The 25,376-nt window shown below is 38.6% G+C and overlaps 2 protein-coding genes across 8 annotated transcripts; both read right to left on the bottom strand.

Annotated features, from left to right (window-relative positions):
* Window positions 1-1,340: 1,340 nt before the first annotated feature.
* On the bottom strand, window positions 1,341-22,460 carry LOC134812326 (myosin heavy chain, skeletal muscle-like). Of its 7 annotated transcripts, XM_063819708.1 has the most exons (23): window positions 22,119-22,406; window positions 20,777-20,851; window positions 16,720-16,821; window positions 16,132-16,235; window positions 15,609-15,714; window positions 15,144-15,254; window positions 14,750-14,973; window positions 14,422-14,553; window positions 13,092-13,320; window positions 12,813-12,976; window positions 10,407-10,592; window positions 8,493-8,653; window positions 8,226-8,363; window positions 7,960-8,079; window positions 7,676-7,798; window positions 6,458-6,583; window positions 5,739-5,939; window positions 5,475-5,564; window positions 5,186-5,326; window positions 4,326-4,466; window positions 3,951-4,083; window positions 3,056-3,154; window positions 1,341-2,143 (listed from the first exon to the last, which is right to left on the bottom strand). In XM_063819708.1, exons 1-12 carry the CDS (start codon window positions 22,119-22,121, stop codon window positions 8,572-8,574), a joined length of 1,518 nt encoding a protein of 505 aa, XP_063675778.1. In that variant the 5' UTR covers window positions 22,122-22,406; the 3' UTR covers window positions 1,341-2,143; window positions 3,056-3,154; window positions 3,951-4,083; window positions 4,326-4,466; window positions 5,186-5,326; window positions 5,475-5,564; window positions 5,739-5,939; window positions 6,458-6,583; window positions 7,676-7,798; window positions 7,960-8,079; window positions 8,226-8,363; window positions 8,493-8,571. The 7 variants fall into 7 exon arrangements, with proteins under 7 accessions (XP_063675778.1, XP_063675777.1, XP_063675775.1 ...); XM_063819707.1 differs by lacking the exon at window positions 3,056-3,154 and having other exon boundaries at window positions 22,119-22,460; XM_063819705.1 differs by lacking the exons at window positions 3,056-3,154; window positions 22,119-22,406 and adding an exon at window positions 21,228-21,533.
* Window positions 22,461-22,912: 452 nt separating this feature from the next.
* On the bottom strand, window positions 22,913-24,997 carry LOC134812327 (uncharacterized). The gene is made up of 2 exons (XM_063819713.1): window positions 24,504-24,997; window positions 22,913-24,253 (listed from the first exon to the last, which is right to left on the bottom strand). Exons 1-2 carry the CDS (start codon window positions 24,783-24,785, stop codon window positions 23,045-23,047), a joined length of 1,491 nt encoding a protein of 496 aa, XP_063675783.1. The 5' UTR covers window positions 24,786-24,997; the 3' UTR covers window positions 22,913-23,044.
* Between the last annotated feature and the right edge of the window lie 379 nt (window positions 24,998-25,376).

Below are 25,376 nucleotides of genomic sequence, written 5' to 3'. Positions count from 1 at the left end.
AAATTATCACCAGCTTGCCATGCAAAGAATCCTCAACTATGCGTTGAGGCGATCTTGAAAGGTTCATCCTCGATTAACCTTAATCCTTTCAATTTATCAATATGTCATATGACATGTTTTTACAATAAAATACTGGTTTGATCAAGACTAAGCTTGATCAAGTCAAATATTATTTAATGTCTGTGGTTATGTAAATGTAAACTGTTTTTGTTCGGTCATGAAACTAATTTTTGTACGCTATAAATATCGATAATTGACATAGACTTTATGTGCCGTTGCCGGTTATTCAGTTATCTGAGATTTTATTTGAAAAAGGTTTGATTGAAATAAAACAGCTTATTTCGCTAGCCTTGGGAACCTATTATACAACTTTTTTTATTTTACTCAGCGTGATTTTAATATTTGGTCTGATAAGACATTTCGATTGTCCGATACCCTGTCAGTTGGAATATCAGATTTCCAGCCATTTTGAAGCATGCTAGTTTGTAAAATCACAAAATTCCCAGATGTGACTATTGTATATATATTTCATCTCAGAAAGACTCTGTACCCTTGGTACTTGCGTGAATTACACATTGTGTGATATCTTTGCGATTTAATAAAAATTCAGCACGTTTAAGATCATAATATTTATCATATAGTATGATATTATCCGGTTAAGAGGTGGACAGGGTTTCGATAATCCGCTTGATTTAATTTTTAAATTGGTTTAATTATATTACGGGGTTTGTAGTTGAGATTTTTGTTTGAATTTAAGCCTTGAAATGCTTTAAATGTATGATAGAGGCGAAGTCAACCGAAAATACCGATTTTTTACTTTGATATGTTGGTAATACATATTTTGACGTCACCACTGAACAGAAAAAGGCCGCGGCGATTTCATTTCCGGAGGTTCTTTCACTTCTGATTGTGCATAACATGAAAAGTGAAAAGATGGCCAATTAAGTTCAATCTATCTGACAATTAATGATGATTTAGTATTCGGTAAATTTTCACCCCCGGAAATAAATATCTGCGGTTCCCGTTACCAGTGGAAGCTTTAGTACGGGCAGCGAAAGTAGTACGACCAGTGAACGTAGTGCGATGAATTGTCTGGCATTGTAGGCATCAGCTCTATTTTGGGAGTTTGATGCTCATTTCGGGAAAGTCTCAACCGTAACTGTTAATTTTAATTTTAACGACGAAAATGTGATGACCTCACTTTCTGTCGATTATTTTGTACGTTGAGACTTTCCCGCGTTGTTACAAAAATTTCGGACTTGTGATCTTAACTAATATTTGCAGAAAATTCAGATACTTGTTTCAATTATTTTTTACATATGACAAAATGAAAGTAAGCGTTGAGAAATATAAAATATTCTTCATTCAAATTCATAACTCAAATACAGAAAAAATCGCAATCTCATTCACAAAAATTATTACCAAATCATAGTCACTGGGTGCCTTCGTCTAATTAATCTAGATTGTAAATATTTGTCCATATCTTGTCGTCTAGTCTGATCCCTAAAATTCAAATAATAAATAGTTTTAAATAAAACCATTGTAAAATATTCATAATCATACTATTACTATCATTATCAAATAATAATTTCCCCTCCGCCATTTTGAAAGTCCCCATTCAATTTTTCCCGGTCCATTGAAAGTGCTTGTAAATTTAGTGCCCATTTACTGCTTTTGGTGCATTTTCTTGATCATTCTCTGGTACAATAATTTCCTTCTCCCATAGTGCCTTCTCACCAATCACTTGACATCCCTCTTCTTTTGCAAAATCTACTGGTTTCTTCACATCTTCCTCTGTCAAAATAACTTCTGGAACTTTATCCTCTGGTGACACAATCGGCTTTGCCTCATCTGATTTACTCTCGTCGACATCCTTATTTTCGCATTCAGGCTTACTTTCACTTTCTGTTTTACTCTCGCCTTCAATCTCATAATCCTTGGTCAACAAGTTGTCCTCAAACTGGAAGTTTCTGATGCTCCCAGCAGGAGATGCAGCTCTTTGGGAAGCTGGACTGTTTCGTCCGGAGAGGATGGACAGGGGTCCAACCGGGCTGTTTCGACCAGACATCATGATTGACTCTACCTCCGGGCTGATCAGTCTACTTACGGACCTGCTTCCCATAACACTGTTCCTCATCATTTGCTGCGGGAGAAGAGGTGTTAGAGAGAGAGAGTGCGTGCTCTATGTTAGAGAGAGAGTGCGTGCTCTATGATCACGTGACCTCAGAAACGAGTATTCGTGTCACTGTCACGTCAAATTTATGCATTGGTTAATTGACTGATATTGGGAGATCTAGTCAGATCGATTAATTGACATTTGAAAGTTTGATTAAAGTACATAGATTGATAGGTTGATTTACCAACAGTTTTAATCGGAACAGATAGTGATCGAAAGTGAGATGGCCCGTTGTACAGAATCAATACAGTATTTCGTTCTGTACGTGCGGAGTGTGAAAGTTGGTAGTGTTAGTAACACTGTTGGTAGTGTTAGTAACACTGTTACTGTTATAGTACATGGTACGTTGTAAATATAAATCATGCGGATTGAAATTTGACAGCATACTGTCATGTGACTTAAAAATGCTTCTCAGTTTATTTTGACCTGCGTGGACCTCTTGTTATATATCGGGAAGTATCACAACACACATAAGTAGCCTATCAGTCTGATAAACAATTGATGAACACTCAAACATGAACTTAAAGATGCCCTCTTAGATTTAAATATAAGATGTGGAGTGATATCCACTGCACATCTGAATATCTGATTAAATGTATTTTAATCACGCTAATAAACAGTGTGAAATACGAATTATTTGCTTACAATTAAACCAACATTATTTAAAAAGATAATTTGATGGCTGACATGAAATTGAATCAAAACATAATATTTCCTAGTCTTGATAAGATTCCTAGGAGAATCTGGTCTCAAAATCGTATGATTCAAAACGATGTTAGTCAAGCCATATAACGCCATGATGGCCACGAGTAATGAATATTACTGGAGTTAGTATCATAATGAACATGTATTAACTATTATTTTGGACACGTAACATACTGTATACAGCTTATCGTTCAGAACTTGGTTCAGATCCTGCGTCCCTTCCATGTCCCATGACATGGCAGTCTCCGGCCGGGATGATCGGAACGTGGCTCTCTGTATTTCACGGGTATAAGCATTGTGGATCATTCAAAAGTCTTTGTGAATGTTTTGCAAGTGGTTAAAGATTGTTCATGAAAAAATTTCTTCTGAGTTTATAAAGGAAGCATTATTAGTGAGGCTTGGAGGTTGCATGACTAATATAGCGAGCACAATGCCTGGTTCACGGTTTTGCTATGACCACTGCCTAGATGCCGGGTAAGTTTTAAAACAGCTCCACTCTCCAGCTTGATACGAATTGTTAAAGTACTAAGAGTATTTGCTCAGTATGTACTAACATAGTTGATAGTGATTGTAGTCTTACTTGACTGAGCTTGGCGCCATTTAGAGGTGACGATAGCTTTTGGTTAAGTTTTTTGGAAATGTGCACATTGCACTTAGCAATATGCATATTGCATTGTTGGTTTAAAGTTTCCTAAATCTTAGCGGGAGTGTGCTCATGAGTTCTATAAATCTCTCAACACAATGACAAACATTATCACACTTATAAGACTTATAAGGCGGCAGAGAAATTTAATTTCTGCAGAATTTTTGCACTCTTGCTTGAGACGGCTTACATACCCAAACTAATTTTAGGACTCTTGATATGTTGGAAATTGAGAAAGTGACCATGCTTCTACAATCAACAAGCATCATGTACTTTTTATCATATTTCTGCTCGTCAGAAGTAGATTATGATCCCCGTTCCCACCGTAGTTTTCATGCTTTTGTTTCTTAATCTACCCACAAAGTTTACTAGCAGTTCATTTCATTTTCTCAATACTCAAAACATACACCCACAAAATCGACCTACCGATTGTCGGGAAGTACAACGACTAGCAGGTGTGCTCAACATTTTAGTCATGGTAGCGTTTCCTTCCCTCACTATCCTCAACCTCAGTCGTCAACTTTCGGAGTTTCTGTTGCAGCGATATAATGCGTGCTTCCTGTGGGGTCATAGGTTATTGTAGCCATATTTGGTTTTAGGAACATATGATAAGTAAAGCTTACAGTGTCTATTGGTGCAGGTAGGTGTGACTGTACTGATCTGGTCAAAGTAACAGACCAATCCCTAACGTGCTGTTTCATCACTATCCTACTAACTTTACTCACTAACTGAAAATCACTGGTCTCTTGAAGACCTACTATTTACCATATAATAGAAGTTTCTATGACATTTCACACTTACTGCATCAGCGAACTGAGTTTTGAGCTGTTTGTTTCTGTTGTTAACACTAGCTATCTGATCCACCTGTCTTTCAATCGTCTGGGTATCTTCCATCGCTTGGATCTCCAACTCTTTTAGGAGTCGTTCCAATCGTTTCAGTCCCTACAGGTCAAAACATGGTTATTTAAACTTCCGCAGAAAGTCAAAAAGCTTAATAACACGAAGTGTAACATTTATGGAAATAAGTTTAAATTGTCAGACACAAGAAGAAATAATTAATAAGAGTCAGTATCATGTGCACCGTAGTTTGGTGAATCACAGCTGCTCTGCAGTTTTGAAATTGTAGCCCAACCGGGATTCGAACTCAACACCTCAGAGCAGCTGTAGACAAGCAGATGATTTGATTAACCGACTGACCCACATTCTCAGTCTCAAGAAGAAATTTAAGTACTTTATATACCCTTTTTGGACCGACCAGACTGTGAGTGGCCAAAATCATGGAAGGCCAGTAGCTGAAAGTCGCTTTATAGTTTTGCTTTGGCCATTTTTTAATTCATCTGATTTTTTGGTCCGAAATAATGTGACAGTAAGCTGCTATCTAAATGAAATTTTTAGTTGTTGTTAGGTTTTATTGAAGCTCATTTAAACAGCAATTTGAACGAACTAGACAAAGTAAGCTGTACAGATAAAAAACCCCACAGACAAATATCCCAAAAAACCCCAGCTGTATTGAAATTGTTTTTAAAATTATATCCTAAATTGGGACTGGGAACAACTAGCAACCCCAATATCGAATGGCCCTAATATAGGGCCATCCACAAAAGAGCTGATAAGGTACTGAGCACAGCTCTAAAAACGGAGCACTGAGCACTTCTCCCCACCTTCTCTAAATGAGTCCTCCTCTCGGTCTCCTCTTCCAGGTTCCCCTCTAGTTCCGCTACTCTGCTCTCCAGAGCACGTGTTCTCGCTCGGTGGGTGTTCTTCACACTCTTGATGGCGTCATCGTGTTCTGATATAGCCTCCTGTGGATCGGTGTTTACTGTTTTGGAGCCAATAGCACTTCGAACGTTTTCAGAAATTTTCCGAAAAAATGAATGGCAAAGGATAACAAGTTTTAATGACTTTTAAAGTTAAGTTTTTATGGTCGTATTATACCAAAAATTTACTAACCCTGAGACGGGACTTGATCTTGTTTTCGGAACATTCCAGACCAACTCTGACCTCCTCAAGATGCTGATTATCAGCTTCCAGCGTAGTGATCTGAAACAAGTGCTCATTTAAATTCTTAAGGATCCTTAACTGGATGGATCAAAACTGATACAGAAGCTGGGAAAAAGCTACACAAACGTCATAAAAGTTATTAACGATTAAATAAAATTTCCGATAAACAATTCCTCCCCATAACAGTTTAAAGTGCTGTTTAAAGCTACTGACCAGTTCCCTCATTTTACGTCTCTCTAGCTCCCAGTTGCTCTTATCTGCCTCCATCGCCTCCATCAAACCGGACTGTATCTCCAGCTGAGCCTCCACTTTAGCGATGGTGTCCAACAGAGCTTCTCCCTTGGCTGACTGTTCTGATATCTTGTTGTGGAGGTCGATGTTATCTTGATCAGTCAGGCGCTTCTGTGTCTCACCCTAAACAGGAATATGGTGTGTTTAGTGTTGAAAGAAGGAGGGAAGTATGTTGAAGGGATAATATCTTAGTGCTGTCTGCACTCCTGGTTTTCTCTCATCTAAACATTGTAAAGAAAAGAAGAGAGAAGCTTTATTAAATACTATAACAAACTATAAGCGCAAAGGTTTTTATTTAGGGCAAGGACATAATTCGTGCTTGTAACTGGTTACTCTGGTTACAACTTAAAAATATAACGAATATAAGCTTTTAACAAATCAGATATATTGTATATCACTTTAAAAGTAATATTACAAAAAAGCCATACTGCACGGAAAAAGGCAACACGACGAGCATTGATAAGGTTGTCCAATGAGCCAACTACAATAACACGTCAACAAACACATCAGGAAACCAAACCACCTCTAACTTATAAGCCGGCTGTCAGCGGTTGGAGTGTAATACTCACTCTGCAGAGGCTGCAATATCACGGCCTCCCCTCCCTCAGCCTCCCCTTCCTCAGCACTACTATTTTACTGACCTGCTTCACGTGGTCCTCTAGCTCGTCATTCCGTGTTGAAAGCTGGGTACACTTGAGGTCAGCTCGGACCAGGGCGTCCTGTAACGCTTCACAACGTGCTGTAGCCTCACCCAGACTCATGTTCAACTGGAGGGGGAGGTAGGTTTCAGTTGGGAGTGTTATACTGTGGGTTTATTAATTTTGAGGTTAGTGGATAGTGTGCTGGTGAAGTTTCAATGAACTGTGAGTATCAGTCAGCTTTTTGCTGGTTAGCCCTTTTTAAAGCTTTAAGAAAGAGGCCTCAATGGAATTATATCTAGCCAGGATACGATAACCAGGGAAAAGTTAGGGTAGATAGTTGATGGAGCAGCTGCAGGTCTGATCAGAGTTAGAGACGAAAACACAGCTTTCTTTTTACTTTGTTAGTGAGTTAATACTAATGTCACTGCAACTCTTAACTTACTTTTACTGTAAAGTCACTGTTATGGGTGAGATCACATTTTAAAACAATGTGTGACAGGGAAGAAGCGGTTAAGAGGTGTCAGGTGAAGATTGTAGGATGGGTTACGCACAGTGACCTTGACATCAACAGTCAACACTTGCCAACTTACATCTCCTGTTTAACACTGACCGTAGCCCCCCAGAGACTTATCTGACCCCTGATTCTCTCCAGTTTTAGTAACAGAAACCCCACAAAAGAGACGGTTAGTCTATGCAAGCTGTGGAATTAGGTGGATCACAGTTAGATGTGTACAACTGGATGGGTGTTGTTAGACATGGAAGGGAGTCACCGAGTAAGGAAGTCACACGTCACAGGATAGTCACATGTCACAGTTGGGTAGTTGCATGTCACAATAAAGGGGTCCCTTGTCACAGACTGATATGAGTACGTGTGCCCGGGAGGAATTGATAAATCACCTCATTCCGCCCTATGACACTTGTAGAGGTCAGTTCACTGATTAGAGACCTGATTTCGGACCTTTGTCGTATGTTTACATGACTTTAAATGGGCAAAAGATATACGAAATTACGAATACTTTAATCTGAACTATTTAAAGTATGCGGCTTATGAACAAAGAATCTTTTAAATCAAACTTCTCCATTAAGGAACTTGATCATTCCACAATCCACACCATATATAGGCTGAGGTGATAAATTTCCGATGAGGCGATGAATTTCTACTATGAAAGGGTATTTCGGTCAAGTTAACATTATCTCATTATGGTGAAGCAATCAAACCTGCTCTAAGATGTCCTGCTGGCGAGGTATCTCGTTGTTAAGTTCATTTACAGTGGCCTCAGCTTCATCCAAGTCATCCTGTAGTAGCATGATCTCGCCTTCCAATTCTTTCTTAATCAGAATCTGTGGAATTTCGAGTTTAGAGATTTTAACATTTTAATTCTAATCAATCCCGATATCTAGATTAACTGATTTCAAGTCAGCTTCGGATTTATCAACATCTTAACATATTGTGATCATGTGATTATGCACAGCAAACTAGTGAGATTCTATTCTGTACTCACTAGTTTGTTGATCTCCTGCTCAGCAGCCTCCAGCTGGTTTTTAAGGAGGGTTATTGTTCCCCGACATGTCTTCTTTACCATCTCTATCTCGTCATCTTTCTCAGCCAGAATGTTTGTTTTCTGTAGATAATGGAAATTGACTCAACCAATTGTTGGCTGTACTCTTCTTTTTAGACCTATAAGCTCTAATAAGGTAATTGTAATTAGAGTTAATCATTTATTGTGTCCCAAAACTGAACAACTAATATGATTTAACATGATATAACCTGTTCCATAGCAAGGAGACTGTCTTTGTGTGTTTTATCAGCTCTATGGTTGGCTTTCTCAACATCCTCAGTGAGTTCAGATATTGCACCATTAGCCATTTCTAATTGTTCTTGAAGACGCATCACTTGCCTTCCCATCTGTATTGCATAATTATTAACGACGATATAACGAATTATGGATGATCAAGAACAACTAATAAGCAACATTTTCATTAACATTATAGGTTTTGCACATTCAACGTTTTTTTAAGATGCGGGTACCATTACCTCTTGAGTCTTTCTCTCCGAACACTCCTCTTCATGTTCGAGATCCTCCACCCTATCCTGAAGAGTCTTGATCTTGTTCCTAAGATCTCTCTGCTGTCTTATGTCCACCTCCTTCTCTTGCTTCAGAGCTCCTATCTGGTTCTGGTAGTCTGTCATTCCTCCTGTGTGGGGTGGTTACTGTTTAGAGGCTTCCCGGGAGTAAACAATGGTTTATATACCTCCACTTAATTTCATCACTCAACACAATTTCTTATTACTAACCATGTCAATACGAATTGTGTTGAGTGATGAAGTGAATGTGAGGTTTATAATGTATCACGTACAGTTTAAAATTACATGTTTGGGATATTTGCAGCGCGCAGAGACCAGTGTTGTCGGTTGTTTGTTGATCAGTCAGTTTGTGATGTCACCTATTTGTTGATCAAAATGTCAGGCTTCAGCAGTTTAACAGAAAACCTAAGTGATGCTAGTAACCAAAGCTGTTTAATGAGGGAATGATAAGGATGTCGTCACACTCACAACGTTTCTGGCAGTTATGGTGTCGGGGATGCAGCTGTCGAACCCAGCCAAAACTTCGATATAAACTCGGACAGATGTCGCCAAAAACGACTCCTATCCGACAGCGACATCTGTCCGAAATCCCTAATTCAGCTGTCGGACAGATGTCGCTGTCGGACAGATGTCGCCCAATCTGTATATATATGGAAAAACTCTCTCGCGAAATGTATTCGGTTTGTTGATTGAGAAATGCAAAAAACAAAACACATATACTTACTTATCTGCATCTTCAGCTATCACGGGCAAAGGTGTAAAAGACATTGAAGGACTCACAACGCAAACTAGAAAAATACAGAATCAGCAACAAATCACTGCTCGAAAATAAATGTGGACTTTCAATGAGCGGTAAAAATAACAATTGGTTAAACTTCGATGGAAAGGATAAACCAAAGTTAAAAGTGGTATGTGTGGATGTAGAATCTGTAGTGCTGCTCACTGCTGCCTATTTTATGTCTAAAGCCATGTTAATAGCAAATCCTGTTGAGTGACTAAGTGAGGTATTGGTCGCGGTTTTAAAAATGGCGCGTTCAGTTAAAAAATATATAAATATCCTTTCCAAGGCGTGTACGCTAGCGATCTGTGCTGTCATTGTGGAACCTTAAAAGTAGAAACCTAATCGTGGATCAAAATATCGGGCATCAGCTAATAGGCTCTTATGTATCCTATGATAACAAGCTCTCGTCAACTTAATATGTGATACTCATAAAAAGAGAAGTTTGATGACCTTTAACAATAACATAAGTAGTAATCAGGACCATGAATCAATATAACTACGAAAAAATAATTATTGAACAACCAAGGGTATAGTGAACTGAAAACTAAAAATCGCGTATGCAGAAGAAGCTACTACACTGCTACGAATTCCCCGAATTCATCGGAGGTGGCGATAGCATTTCACAGTTCCTCATGGCCACTTGCTGACAATCTAAAAATTAAGCAGAAAATACATCGTGCTATGTACTGAATAGCGGCCAAAAAAGGCTTGAGGTGTAACAGAGCTCACAACTATAGCAGTGACAATAAGAGTACTAAACATGACTGCGGTGATGACAACGCTGTGAGTATATTGGGCTGCCACGAAGCTCAGAGAGAGAGCTCAAAATTTAGCAAAACATGATTCTAGACGAGCAGCTTCAAAAAGTAGGTTTCTGTCAGTCGGAAAATTAACACACTTATTACTAACCGCATATTTAACCTTTTTCCGCCATCGCAACTGCAAATGCAATTATGATCTGTCAAAATTCCAACGAAATCGGATGCAAAGAATTTAAACTCTCAGGTGTTTCCTGGCTCCTCCTTATTATTGTCAAATCCTTATTGTCTCATCTAGAGCTATGATCTATTACCCGAACTTACCTCTTCATGGTTTCTATCTTCTCTCTGTTCTCCTGATCGAGTGAGACATGCTCTTCCAACATGATCTCAGCGTTGTTGTGCTTTTTCTCCAATGACACCATATTTCTGTTGGTGCTGTTGAGGTCGTAGTTAAGCTGCTCCAGATCCGCGCATTGCTCGGCTCTGTTCTTTTCTGATAGTTTTAATCTAAGGGAAGGAGATTGTGAGTGATAAGTTGTAACTTGATAGTCCCTCTTCTCTAATGCTAGTGCATTGAACAAAAGAGTGAATAAGTCATTATTAAAAGGAATCATTATTGATTAATTGTTTCCCAAACGTTTCCATGGGTTGACAAGTTCCATTGATTGACAAGTTGACTGCCACAAGTATAACTACTTCTAATGATATGACATTTAGGAAAAAATAAAGTGATCGAGATGACTTTCTGTTTAAGCAATTGACTCGCCATAGTCCTAAGAACCAAAAATGGTAAGGAACATTCTAATTGACACGACTTTCTAAAACAATTTTTCTATGGGCGTTTCTATTAACGCATTTCTTAAACTTTTACTTCAGTATGCAATAGGAAGACGTACAAAAGCTCCGAAAGGTGTGTTTAATAACCGCGATTGTCACAGTATGACAGGTCCTGAACAATTTTACCACTTTTGTTAACAACTTACGAGGAATCACTGAGTTGAATAGCGATCTCTTAACATATTCATGTAAACATGAGTCATTTATATATGATGAGCGATGAGTCTGGAAGGTTCTGAGGATTTTCTCATAGGTACAAAACGTTCACAATAGCTATTTTTAGTAACAGCTTACGCTATGACTCTATGATGAAATTTGATACTTTAAGTGTTACTGCCGAAAAACCAAAGAAGAAATTTGATATTTTCGTCTTTTTCGTGACAAAACTCTTCTATGGACAAGAAATTTGGTTCAAATTTATGTATTTTGAAATTTGATAGAAATAGATCTAAAATTAGGAAAGTTATATTCCTGCAGAGAAGGGCAAATTTTTGCAGAGACTTGGTAATTTTTTAATCAAATGTGCCACATGCAGTCGAACCCCGAAACCAACCGAAATATCGATGTAAACTCAGCTATTACATGTATTAGGCATCGGAAACTCTTTCATAAAAAATTCATTTAATTGAACGTGAAAACACTCCTCAAACTTACTCATCGGCATCAATAGTTGTAGTGGGAATAGGTGTAAAAGACATTAAAGGATCACCTCAGACTACAAATTAGAAATATAATTGCAGAATACAGAAGAAATTACACGCAGGAACAACTGACAACTCGAAAAAAATGCAGTGGACTTTGATATGTACAACAGACTCAAGTCAAACCAGCAAACTCTTTGCAATTTGCAGGCGAGAGAGAGAGAGAGAGAGCGAGAGTTCGGGAAATAGTGTTGACAATTGGGAATGGAGTTGTTGATGATACCCAGTATTACACGCTACAAGCCGGGTGTACACTTTTCGTAGCTAACTTTGTGCAGTAGCGACTGTTATACGAGTTTATAAGGTGTCACTTTGAGACACCTCTCGTTTTCTGATATTATACAAGTTCTGCCGGGTGCGGAGTTGAAGGTGCTCCTTCTGATCTGAGTTATGGGAGGTAGGGTTGGGTAGGTTTCGTAATATAAGGGCCAGTGACCGGTCACGTGATCAGTGAGCGGTCACGTGATCAGTGAGCGGTCACGTGATCAGTGAGCGGTCACGTGATCACACGGGTGTATTCTGACAGGTGTCAAAACAACAGGGCAAATCTAGCAGGTACTAGGCTGGCAAACTTAGCATGTGGTCCAATATATCGACAGTTAAGTCATATAATTTTGAAATTAGTGAATCTGACAAGCTCCTAACGAATATAATATAATAATATATTACAACCTCTTCACTCGTTAATGGAGGACAAATACAAGGGTATATTATAATTTCATTATTAAAGAATTATTGTCATACAGATAGTTCCGTTCTTTACTACCAGCACCACGAGAATTGAAAAATTGCTACGATGACAGACTTATTACGAGAGACTTAAACGGAAAAAACGCGGCGAAGTGTTTTTCAACTCTATTTTTCGAGATGAAACACAACGTTCCCTTCGTCAACTATTGAACAGTACCATTCCAACTGACTGTCAAATTTATAAATAATTTAATGGATTGATGACTATTACTGTAATCGACAACGCACCTATAATAATAGACTCAAAGAAATTGTTTGGAATGTATAGCCAAGAAACACAACATACAGATGACTAAACCTATGGCAACATGGCTGTGCAGAAATACCACAGCATGGCTCAATAATCAACAAGGACTCTCTAACTCAATATCCCAGGCCACAGCTAGACAAAAATGTTGAATCACAAATTTCAATTGAATGGCAAATAGTTAGCACTAACTTTGCAGTTAACCGATTAATCTCGTCTTCGGATTCCTTCATTCTGTTCTGCCACTTCCTCCGCAAGTCTTCCTCTTCTTCCAGAGTAGACTTGGCGAACTCAGTGGAGCGTGTGTTGGAAAGGTTCAGATCATTCAGATACAGCTGTGCCTGCCTCTTTAGATCCTGTCGGTTATGAAATTCATCATCATGGTGAGAAAGTACATCATCATGGTTAAAAAGTAGATCATAACTATCACAATTGTATAATATGAGTTTTGTATATTGTATTAAGTTATACCTCAATTATTTGGTTGTTCTTCAACCCCTTATCCTTCTCATCTTCAATCTCTCTTTGCAGATTTTGAATTCTGTTATTGAGCGAAACTCTTTGTTGAACTAGAGTATCATGGTCGATCTCTAAATTGTCCATCTTTTTCTTCAAGGTTTTATTCTCGGTAGTGAGAGTAGTAACTTTCTGTTCGTGACTCTGGAGATCACTCTTGATTGAGGCGTGGTCCTTGGTCAGACTGAGGGGAGAGTCGCATTACACACTTGCAGGGATACTGAGTAAACTGCTCTGGTTGGGGTCGTATTACACACTTGCAGGGATACTGAGTAAACTGCTCTGGTTGGGGTCGTATTACACACTTGCAGGGATACTGAGTAAACTGCTCTGGTTGGGGTCGTATTACACACTTGCAGGGATACTGAGTAAACTGCTCTGGTTGGGGTCGTATTACACACTTGCAAGGATACTGAGTAAACTGCTCTGGTTGGGGTCGTATTACACACTTGCAGGGATACTGAGTAAACTGCTCTGGTTGGGGTCGTATTACACACTTGCAGGGATACTGAGTTAACTGCTCTGGTTGGGGTCGTATTACACACTTGCAGGGATACTGAGTAAACTGCTCTGGTTGGGGTCGTATTACACACTTGCAGGGATACTGAGTTAACTGCTCTGGTTGGGGTCGTATTACACACTTGCAGGGATACTGAGTTAACTGCTCTGGTTGGGGTCGCATTACACACTTGCAGGGATACTGAGTAAACTGCTCTGGTTGGGGTCGCATTACACACTTGCAGGGATACTGAGTAAACTGCTCTGGTTGGGGTCGCATTACACACTTGCAGGGATACTGAGTAAACTGCTCTGGTTGGGGTCGTATTACACACTTGCAGGGATATACTGAGTAAACTGCTCTGGTTGGGGTCGTATTACACACTTGCAGGGATACTGAGTAAACTGCTCTGGTTGGGGTCGTATTACACACTTGCAGGGATACTGAGTAAACTGCTCTGGTTGGGGTCGTATTACACACTTGCAGGGATACTGAGTAAACTGCTCTGGTTGGGGTCGTATTACACACTAGCAGGGATACTGAGTAAACTGCGGTATCCTCTTTTATGAACTACGCGACGAAGCCAAAAGAATATGAATACTATTTGTTATGAACACTAATGACACAACATTAATGAGTATAATTTTAAAATTCAGATGTCATCGCTTATTTGTAATTATTATTACACGATTAAATTATCATTTCCAATGTTTAACCAGCACTGAAGACTCCTAAACTTTATAAAGTTTAGGAGTCTTTATAAAGTAAAGATAAATCCAAATAAACCTGTTGAATTTAAGTTGAAGGGCATGGAAGTCGGCTTCCGTGAAGGTCAGGTTGTTGGCCGTGGACAGGTACTCCTCCCGGGATTTCTTAAGCAGATTATCTGAACTGCTCAGCTTCTGAATCAGTTCGTTCCTGGGGATAATCTGAATTTAATTGAGGTTACACACATCTCATACCCATAATTACAACTTAAGATGTGACATGCGGGTACAAGTACTACTAGGTTCAAAATACAAATGTATATATTATATAGCCTAGATATCCATGAATTTAAATAGTAGTGGGAAGCGTCTCAATTCATCTATTCATCTGTTCTTTGGTTTCTTACTTCTCCATTTCGAGACTCTGGATCTCCTCAAAATGGGTCTCTCTTTCCTTCTCTAATTTATCTTTCATTTTCTTCAGCTGATCCTTCGTCTGCTCGCTCTCGTTCAAGCACCGGTCTGCTTTCTTTCGAACTGAAGCTGTCGACTCTGACTGCCTGTCTATTTTTTCTTCGAATTCACTCCGAAGTTCTAGAAGTTCTTCCTCTCTTTTCCTGAGTAGCTGCTTCTGAGGTGAAGTTTATAAATGATCCTGACTCCTGAATCAAACATTACTTGACAGAATTGTAAAACGCCCAGTTGTTCGAGAGTGGATGTCGAATCATAAGGTTAATCATTAATTTCTGTCAATGGTTTCAGCCTTCAGCTAAATATGTTATTGCTTTTTTGTTAGCAAACTTGGTTTTTGTACGCGTCGTTGTTTTCTTCGTTCAGTTTCTCGTAATCAACAACCTCACTTTCAAGATCTGACACTTTTCTTTTCAAAATATCTACGTCAGATCGTAACATCTGGAAATATTAGTTAAAAATAATTTGACTGAACTGATAAACATAAGGTTTAGAAGTCAGAACATTTTTGAAAGTCTTCCAAATCAATTGTTGGGTCCTACGAATCTATTGTGTCTCAGTGATCCCCACATATATGTAGAGATAGGTCACGTCTTATAATATGATCACATTTACAAAAGTTGGCCTTTAGCTCGCCGAAACTTCTATCGGAGGGCGGCAACTTAAGCTTTGTGTTCCTGTCTTGTACAATGTACATTGTACAAGACATATCTGTCAGCTGCGCCTCTCAGAGAAACAAGAGCTGCCTCTCAGAGAAACAAGAGCTGCCCAGACTTCAAAAATATACCCACTCACCGCGTTGTGATCAGTCAGCTCATCGTTAGTCTCAAGTTGCCCTTGGACTTGTTTAGACTTGTGATTACACCGCTCTACTACCACATTCAGCGAGTCACTAACTGATCTAAGGTGTTGACGATAATTAAAATTGAACTTAAGTCTCTTAATTTTTGTGATTCCTACATTACATTACATTGCTAACTTATGTGAATAAGGAGCAAGTATAAGTTCGGACAAAGCTAACTAAATGTTTACATCCAACTTAAAGTTTTCCTCGGCCTCGGGGACCAAGAGGACTGCTTCATAGCAGTTACATAAAACTTTAAGTTGGATTTACACATGTAGTTTTCTTTGTCGAACTGAAATTGAAATCTTCCCCTAAATTTGTAAAGTGTTCGAGAAATACACCTTTCTTAGTCGTTTGTGTCAGAAACATCGACAAGAACCTCTTTAAATAAAAACTGTAGAAGAACAGAAACAAAGATAAAATAAAAACAATCAAAAACCCAAAAAAACGAGCGACCATAGAAACGGTAACTACCTGAAAGCCATATCTTTCTCATAGAGCAATTCTTTGACCCCCAGCAATTCTGAAGTCAGAGCATCGTTCTTTGTAATAAATGTTTTGATACTGTTCTCTTTGGCCTGGGATTGTATCGTTGTCATAGTGAGGGTAACAAAATATCAACAAGTCATTGCAGTTGTTTGTTTTAATAACAAAATGTATCCACTGGTGATAAGTCTAAACAGATCTACAGAAGACCGTAAGAATACTAACCTTCATGAGCTTTTCAAGCATCAGGATCCTGCTTGATTTCTGTTTCATGGCTTGCCAATATTATAGAAACATCGCCAAAAACAACAATCCAAAGACATAAACAAATAAAAAGTCATTACTAAAGTGTTCTATAAATGGCCCCCGTTCGTGCTTTATCCAATTATAAGATCACTCACTGTGTTTGTAATCGAATTTGTAATTTGTATTCCATACCTGATCCTCAGTTCGTGTTCGGGACGGGCATTTAATGTTGTAAAAAGTCTTGTTCCGTGTTTAAAGCTCGTGTATTTGATTACTTAGAACTTAGAACATTTCTATTTATACAGTCGAGAGTAAATACTAAATATTAACCTTTATAAGCTTCTCAAGCTTTTCCACCCTGCTTCTGTTTGAATTTGCATTCTGTACTTCAACAAGTGCTTTCTCCTCCCTTTCTCTAACGTCCTCCTCTTTCTGAAAGATGGCATTTGTTAACAATCATGATTAGAAAATTGGATGGTGAGAAACAAATTGATAGATAGGCCAGGGTCTCATTAAACATTGAAGTTCGAAAGAGTTTAAGGTTCTGTAAATTCAAGAGCAAAAGAAATGTAAGCCGTCACTCTGACGATTCATTTAATCGGATTAAATGATTAATAATTACAATCCGTCAAAGAAGTGTCGCTTTATTTTAACTAACTAATGAATGGTTGAATTGTGTTTACCAGATTATATTTTACGGATATGGAGGTTTGATAACGGCAAGTCAACAAGCAAAGACGATTGTTCATCGCATGAAATGGTGTAAATTTAGTTGTGAATTGAGCATATATACGCATGGTAATCAGGATATACTTTTTTAATCAAATGATCTCTTAAACTAGACTAAATTGGGCTTACTGAGTAACGCAGGCATCTTGTTAACGTCGTCCAGGCAGATATTGCAATCATATTATTCTCAAATAAACGGATTTGGATGATCCGAATTAAAAATCTCGGATCAAGAATGGTTTGCACCATAGTTATAAACGCCAGCATTGCTCAAAAAGGAAACATCAACACGTAATATACTATGTTAAGAGTTAAGATATCGTATAAATGGTCCTTGGTATAAAATAAACCAACACTCGCGACTCGTGCATTCACTCTTCTGCCACTCCCACTCCTAGCTTTTAAGTAGGCAGATTTAAAGTTTCAAATATAGTTTACCCGCGATTATTTGTAGGCTGATACGTCAGCACGTTGACTGACTGTCAGGAATATGAAACCATCTAATGATATACAATGTTTGGAGCGTTCTTTGCATTCAGTATGTGTCACTGTCAGTTAAATTTCAATGTCAGTGCCACTGTCAATCGGACCGTTAATTAGGTCACTTTAATTGTGGTTAAGTCAGTCATTATCATAATTATCATTAGTCAATCATGTCGCCAATAGTCAGCATCAGTTTAATTACCTTTTCATCTTGATCGAAATATAGTTCTGGTAGGAAATGCTCCTTGAATCTCCTCAAAAAACCACTTTCACTTATCATTTCAATCCACAGCAGATACGATCATCTTTGTCACATACACAGCACGAAATCTCCACGAGTCTCTTTCTAGCCTTGCTATAAGTTTAACAGACGTGGACGTAAAACGAAGGATAAACAAAACGAGAGAAGTAGTTGTCAACAACAACAGCACAGGGGGGAACAAGACAAAACTAGCACGCTGCAAAATGTCGGCCCAGCATCAACCTATAGTCTAGCTGGTCTAAAAGTAGAGAAGCTGTCAGAAAACTATCCCGGCAACGCGCTTTGTGTTGTAGTGTGTACGTCTAGGGAAAAAAGTACGTGGTGCACGAAACAAAATGTAATATGACAACATACATGTATCGATTCTCCTAAATATTATTGTGTACTAGAGCTGTGCAACTCTAATTCTCTCTCAGAGTTTAAATTTGGTGTAACGTGTCCAGTTAGCTTGTTGACAGAGATTTGTATATAATAATCCGAATACGGGGGAAGAAGGAGCTATAAGAGTCGTGTTGACAGTCTCGATTAGAAATTCTTTAATTATTGGGTCACTCTCCAATCTGGATACCATCTAGTTAGAAGGGGTCAGACTAGTATCTCCTCCCTATCTGGGGAGTACCACCCTGGTGCCACCCTGGTGCCACCCTGGTGCCACCCTGGTGCCGGCTTGTTTGACGGTGGCATTTCTTTAGACGGACAGGGTAGAATTACACCTAGCAGAGTTATAACTAGAGTATGTTAACAGGAGGCAAGGTAAGACTAGTTGTAATCTAAAGTGCCTTGTTGGTCGAACAAGTTCTAAGTGATTAGGTCATACCGTGAAATGTTCCGACTGGAAGCCTGGAAAATGCTTCTTTTGTTATAGTTGGCTGGATTTTGTAGTTTTTGGCACGAGTCTCATGTACAGTTAGGTCTGTAGAGATGTTTAATGTTGAGCTAGAGACTAGAGAAAGAAGACAGGAGCTCCGATCAGCTGTTACAACTTGTCACCATTATAGCAGTAGAAGTCATCCAATATTGATCACACTATAGAATTACCTGGTAAAAGATCATGAGTCATGACTAAATGTTTGACATATTTACGGCATTCATTTTGCAGAGTCCTTAATACGGCTGACGGACTGTCAGAAGTTCGTCTCTGAGGACCCGAAGACGGGACCACCTATTTTACAAAAGTTGAGGGCTAGAAACCGGTGACCACTGCAAAGAATGCTAAGAAAGACTGTCAAGTGACGTCCGTATAACTATAACAAGCCAAGGAAACGGCAGGTAAAGTGCGTGATTATCAGTCACTTTATTGAACGGCGTAAAGCGCACTTACGGCTCCCACGCCAGCTTACTTGGCGATTGTGTTGATGAAAGTTCACTTTTAACGTTATTGGTTATGTGAATTATCAGTGATGCCGACTACTATTGAATCTAGTTTGACCACTGTATTGTTATAAGCCGGTACCGATTAGATAACACTGGCACATTCTATTCAGATGCTCTTCATGTGTAATTACCATGAAACCTTCCAGCGGTACAACTAATGGTTACTTGGAAGCCCAATAAACACAGATAATTTGGAGTCACTTAAAATATCAAGGATTATGAGCGCCTAGCCTAAGGCTCAGGGGAGCTAAAGAATACCAAGCGATATTATGCGAATGAAGGAATGACAGCAAAACGAACAACAAATATATTAGCTAATGATTAAGTAATAGGCATCCGTATATTTGCTAAAGCGTGATAAGTAAGGTTTCAAATAATAACTGTGTGAAAATTATTTTTGAAGTATTAATAGCATAAGCGTTGAAATTACGCGTCTGAAAAACGGGCATTGGGCCGCCATTATTTACCAAGTCTATAGCTATCTGACGATTGCTCAGAGACTGAGAAAGAAGAACAGCCGTATTGGTTAAATGTCTGACCGACACTCGACACTTAGACCGATTTTTTCATATTCTTTCAACAGATACGTCATGAAGAGCTCGTTGAATACTTGTACATCGATCGTGATATTATATAATAATTCTCAGCTCACTCGATAAATATTCATTTAATGTGAAAATTACCTCTACTTTTACAGCGACATGTCAAAAGTTTAAAATTAAAAGATAGTCAAACTATCACTATCAGACTGGCAACAGCCTACAAGAGACCGAATTCTTACTAAACTGTGCCAACAACAGCTTAGCAACTCTCACAAGATCTGAATTAAAACTTAAACAATGTTTTTATTCAGATCTTGTGACAGTTGTTAAATAACTTATTGATATTATCATCAAATAAAAGTTCTAAACAAGGGATAGTTATTGCTAAAAACAGCGCCCAAGTCTAATCATTCCCTAAAACAAATAACCAAATGTCAAAACTTCCTGTGGTTTCTGACAAGTAACTTAAACATTGTTTTTGTGCTGAATTTTTCTGCACTTAACGTGAACAAGGTGCAGTAACTAAACGTTTAGAACTACTAATGTTCAAATTTTCTTTGTAGAAATGCTAATGTTCTGTATTTTTGTGAACCTCAACTAAAATCTCACAAGCTCTATTTCTCCCTGGGTACTCCAGGTTCCCTTGCTGCTTAACTAGACCCGATGTCGCCCACACCTCTGAGTACTCGCCGCCGTACAGCTTTATAAAACCTAGCTGAGAGCTAATTAAACTGTAATTAAAGTAACTTATACTGCACTTATCACTAATGAAACTATAATTAAAATGACTTTTAAGTTATAGAATAAATTATAAGTCACTCAAATTATATTTAATGGCTGTAACACTAGGCACGCTGCACCGGGCACCCCTATAAGCTTTGAACCGAAAAAAACAAAAAACCCAGCTAAGTCGTGACAGTGAACCAACTCAACAAAGACGAAGTATAACTAAACATTTAACATAACTTCAACTGAACTAACACTGATGTTCACCAACCTTTAACTCTCCCTGTAAGGAGACGACAGGTTTGTCTTCATCTAGCGTTACATGAGCATCCAGCTTCTGAAGATCCTGAAAAGGAGGAGTTAAAGTTACTGAGTTACTTAATAAAGTATTACTTACCGGGGTGCTACACCTTTTATTAAATAAAGGTGTAACAGTAAACTATCAAACATCAAACATCAAACTTTCAATTCCATGACGTTAAAGGGCATGTTCTAACAATGCTGGTCATATCCAATATCGTCAAAAGCTGTGATCTAGCTCTTCTGTAGATCACTGTGTCTGACGATAAATATTCAGTTATCGTCATTCGCATAACTCGGTGTACTCGGCGTTTTTATAAGTGACAATACAATACGATGTAATAAATACCAATAGCTTTAAATTTCTGCACATTACATATTTGGACTTTGGAGGTTTAACAGAGAAAATAATTCTTCCGTACGTGATGAAATCTGAAGGTAAAATTGTGGATAGAAACTGAGGTAATCGCTGTATTATCGAGAATCTGGTATTCAAGTTCCGTTGACATGAGTAAAGGTTTTTTTAGGGATTCAAACAAGAGCTTATCGTTACTCGTTTTATCAAAGGAACTCGAAAATTTAAACTAAAGATAGTCTGTTCTTTTGTCATGAGAAAAAAAATTTGGCAAAGAATTTCTGCAGCATTAGACAATGGCAGGTTTCATGTAATAATAGAATCAACTGCAAAGGGAATATACCACCGTCTACATTCTACATCGGCCTTAAATATCGCTAACAACCTGCCCCCTACGACAAATTTCAATTAAAATTAGATTTTTCAATACACATAGCTGTCGTGAGATCAAATTGTGTAGGTTCTTATTACTAATTGTGCACGGTCCTAGCAGTGATCGTGAATTAAAAAAATTTTGTTGAAAATCACTCATCCGGAAATAAGCCATCTCAAAATAAGATTAGTAGCTGGACATTGTGAAAGACCGATAAAATAAGTGAATAAAACAGCTATGTAACGGAACAGAAACATAACGTCCATTGGAACGTTAACTTTATTAGGCTACAGAAACACAGGACCGTCAAAATATATTCCCGAGAATAGAGGAGGACAAAGATGAGACCGTAATATATAAATTAAAGATCTTCAACCTGTACAAAAACAACCTATTGAAAAACAAAGCTGTGAAAGTCAGTGTGCGAGCTACAAAACAAGTCACACTACAGATACAGAAGGTTTCCTATGAGGCTTAACTGACAATGCGTTCTAAGCTGTTTTGATATCGAGATAAAGGACAACCGTTTGCCATTGTTATCTTTTCAGGATTGTTGACGAGATCATGAAATGTATGATATCTTACCATAGTCACTGTAATCACTGTAGTCACTGTAGTCACACTCCAAACACTTTAGTAGTCACTAAGAACTGCACTCACTGCCACACGAAGTACCACAAACAGGTTTCCAGCAAAACCACACTGCACCAAATAAGCAAATGTGTGCTGACCAAGTCCAACAAGGAACTACACAATTATCAAAACTTTTCCGCGTATCCAAACATATATTCGTGCAGCAAACTTATTTTATTAATCAATAGCGTGAACCTAGACCGACACAAAGAGCAGAGTGAAGAATACTCAGCAGTCAGTAAACGCTTTAACACAGGTTAACCAGACGGACTCTGGCCGGGAACCGCTCAGCACAATTATTTATTTACCCACTTTGAAGATTTCAGAGCAATTATGGATTTCATCAGTTAATTTAAAATGTCAGAGGCCTATATAATCTAATCACATACCTGGCTGCCATGCGGTAAATCACCTCCAACCAGGCTGGTTTCCAACGTGGTGTTGGGTACTGGATAGTTATATCGCTATCAGAGGAAGTGGTGCCTGACAGCTGTGAACTTTCATCAATGTCATTGGTGCTTCTTTGAGAGCTGAGGTAGTCCTTGTGAGTGTCAGAACGTGGCGGTTTTATTGGGCTAGACGAAGATCCTTTCAAGTTTGGTAGATTGGAACTTGCCATAATTGGATTACGATTGGAAGCTTCCTTCTGTTGTTCGATGAATTCTGCTCTCATCATTTGGAATTGTGAAAGTGATCCCTCATGCGTCTCTGATGGGTTCTCTTTCGTTTCACTATCTTGTTCAATGCTTCTCTCTACCAAATCGGCAGAATTAAGAGTATCGGTGTCACCATCAATAGTGTCACCGTCATCGCTATTATCACTACCCAGACCGTCAACTTGAGTCTCGTCTTGAGTTTCCTCGGTTCTATGACTTATCTTATCTCGGAGCTGCTCGATCTGAAACACATTCAAAAGGCTGGGTGACACATTTAACTCCTCTTCTAGTTCTTGATCTTCTTGTTTTTCCTCTTCTTCTTGTTTTTTGTTTTTCTTCTTGTTTTTCTTCCTTTTCTTCCTCGTAATCAGATTCCTCTTCATCGTCGGACTCATCCTGGCTTATGTTATGGACAACATTCTTAGAAAAGTTGAAAGATATCCGTCTTGTACCTAGCCTGGAATATTCTTCAGGGCCATGGAGAAGTTCTTGTATAGGTTCCTCGTAAACAATATCGTCTCCTTCACTGGCGGACACAAATTCGCCGACGCTGTCACTTGCACTGTCGATGCCTTCATCTGATTCAGATATGTTAGTGACAGTAGGGTGGTCCAGCATCTCCATGGTGACTGGTGTAAATGAAACTGAAACTGCTGTTTGAACTTGTGGCGAGGAGACAACTTCCACTTCCATGGCAACGAGGGAGGAATCTTTGTTTGGTTGTAATTCAACTTTGTTTTCCTCGACAATATTTTCCTCATGAATCTTCAGTTTATCTTGATTTTCTTCAGCTATAGTAGAAGTTAAATCCTTCTGAATCGAATCTTTGTTCAGCGATGTAACCTGATTTTCAATAGGAGCATTGGATGCAGAGGGTTTGGATTCTGTAGCGTTTTGTTCTGATTTTGGTGGTGTTGTGTCAGGCAAATTCCCCGAATCTTTCGGATTCGTTTTTGTAGATCTCAGCTGGGGTAATTCAAATTTCTTCCGTTTCGTGTCCATCGTGAGTTTCTTTTCGGGTGGCGTGACCTTCTTCAACTTTACCATTTTCAACGGAGTTTCCTCTATCGGTATCGTTTCGCTCTCGGGAATTTTTGACGCGGTCTGTTTCGAAACAGCTAGAGCTTCGGAAGCTACGTCGCCAAATCGTCGCTGATTCGGTGTAATTTCATTGTCTAGATCGTCAACTGCCGTCTGAAAAACATAATCTGATAGATGGGGTCCGTCTAAGTTATCCGGTTTTACTTTTGTGTCCATCGAGGACTTCTTTTCGGGTGGTGGGACCTTTTTTAGCTTTATCATCTTTAAAGGATTTTCCTCAACTGGATCACTTTCAGGAATTTTTTGTGCCTGCTTTTTCCAAATGGAATGAGCTTCTAAAGCTACTTCAGCTGCTGGTCGGCGCTGATTCGATGACATACCACCGTCCGCCTGAAAACATGATCATTGTTATTGTATTATGCAGATTGCAGATAATATTACTATGTGATGAATAACATATAACGATTACATTATTATGTAAATTAATCAGTTGATGAGTACATACAAATTGCTCTAATACTGCTCAGTGCAGCTCACGTTCACGATTGAAATAGAGACTTTAGGGTAGTACTATAAGTATAGTTACGCTAAGTAATATTTACAATGCAATGCTAACAGGCGGCAGGAACATTATATATACCCCAGCAGAAGATGTTTCAGCTTGAGATTTGTTTTCTAAGTCCCGAACAACGTCCTTTATTTTCTTCCTGAACGACATCCTGAATGATCCCCTTTTCCTTGATACAGTAGCTTTGCTTCCCTCGGCAGAAAGTTTTTGCTGTGAATCAGACTCTTCCTTAGGAATAGGATCAGATTTTGCATCTGATTTATGGTTTGAGTTTCCATCGCCCTCTTTAGCTTTATCTTTTTTGCTTCCTTTAGCTTTTGTAGGGGGCGACAGGATCCCTTTTGGTTTTTTCATAATATTGGGTTTTTCAGTGTCAGATGATCACTTAAAATATTAACCGTAAAACTTTGTACATTCGAGATCCTTCTGATAATATTTTCCACACCGACACAATATACCTATAAGCTCATACGTTTTAGGTACACTACAGTTAACTATCAGTACAAACGATCAACAAACTGAATAAATTTATAACAGAAAAGAAAGAAAATGGTTGCCGTGTGTTCGTTTGATTGTACCACAACGAGTATTCAATGATGACAAGAACTAGAGAAGTACAGCACACAGAAAGTGGCAGAAACAATAGCCCAAAGAGTAGTATAGTGAGTGAGTAATATGCTGTAGTGAGTGTTGTTATACGCGGTCTACGTTTATTGATAACGCTCTAAGTAAGGTAACCACATTCAACTACAGGCCACTATTATTATTTAGTAATATTATACCTCCTCGAGTGGTTCTATATCTTGTAAACTCGCACAAAGGAGTGAGATGTAAGAAGTGTGAGTTGTGTCTGAGTCTTCGTCTAACGCGGTGACTGGTTGTCTTGCTGCCGGCTGGTGGTATACATTTCAATGTTTTCGTTTCGTTCTTTGTCAAACTGTGAAA

The sequence above is a fragment of the Bolinopsis microptera genome, chromosome 3, assembly GCF_026151205.1.
Source record: "Bolinopsis microptera isolate Bmic1 chromosome 3, MBARI_Bmic_1.0, whole genome shotgun sequence".
Classification (NCBI taxonomy): domain Eukaryota; kingdom Metazoa; phylum Ctenophora; class Tentaculata; order Lobata; family Bolinopsidae; genus Bolinopsis; species Bolinopsis microptera.
Note: the sequence above shows the minus strand (reverse complement) of the source record. Positions and strands in the feature narration are given on the sequence as shown.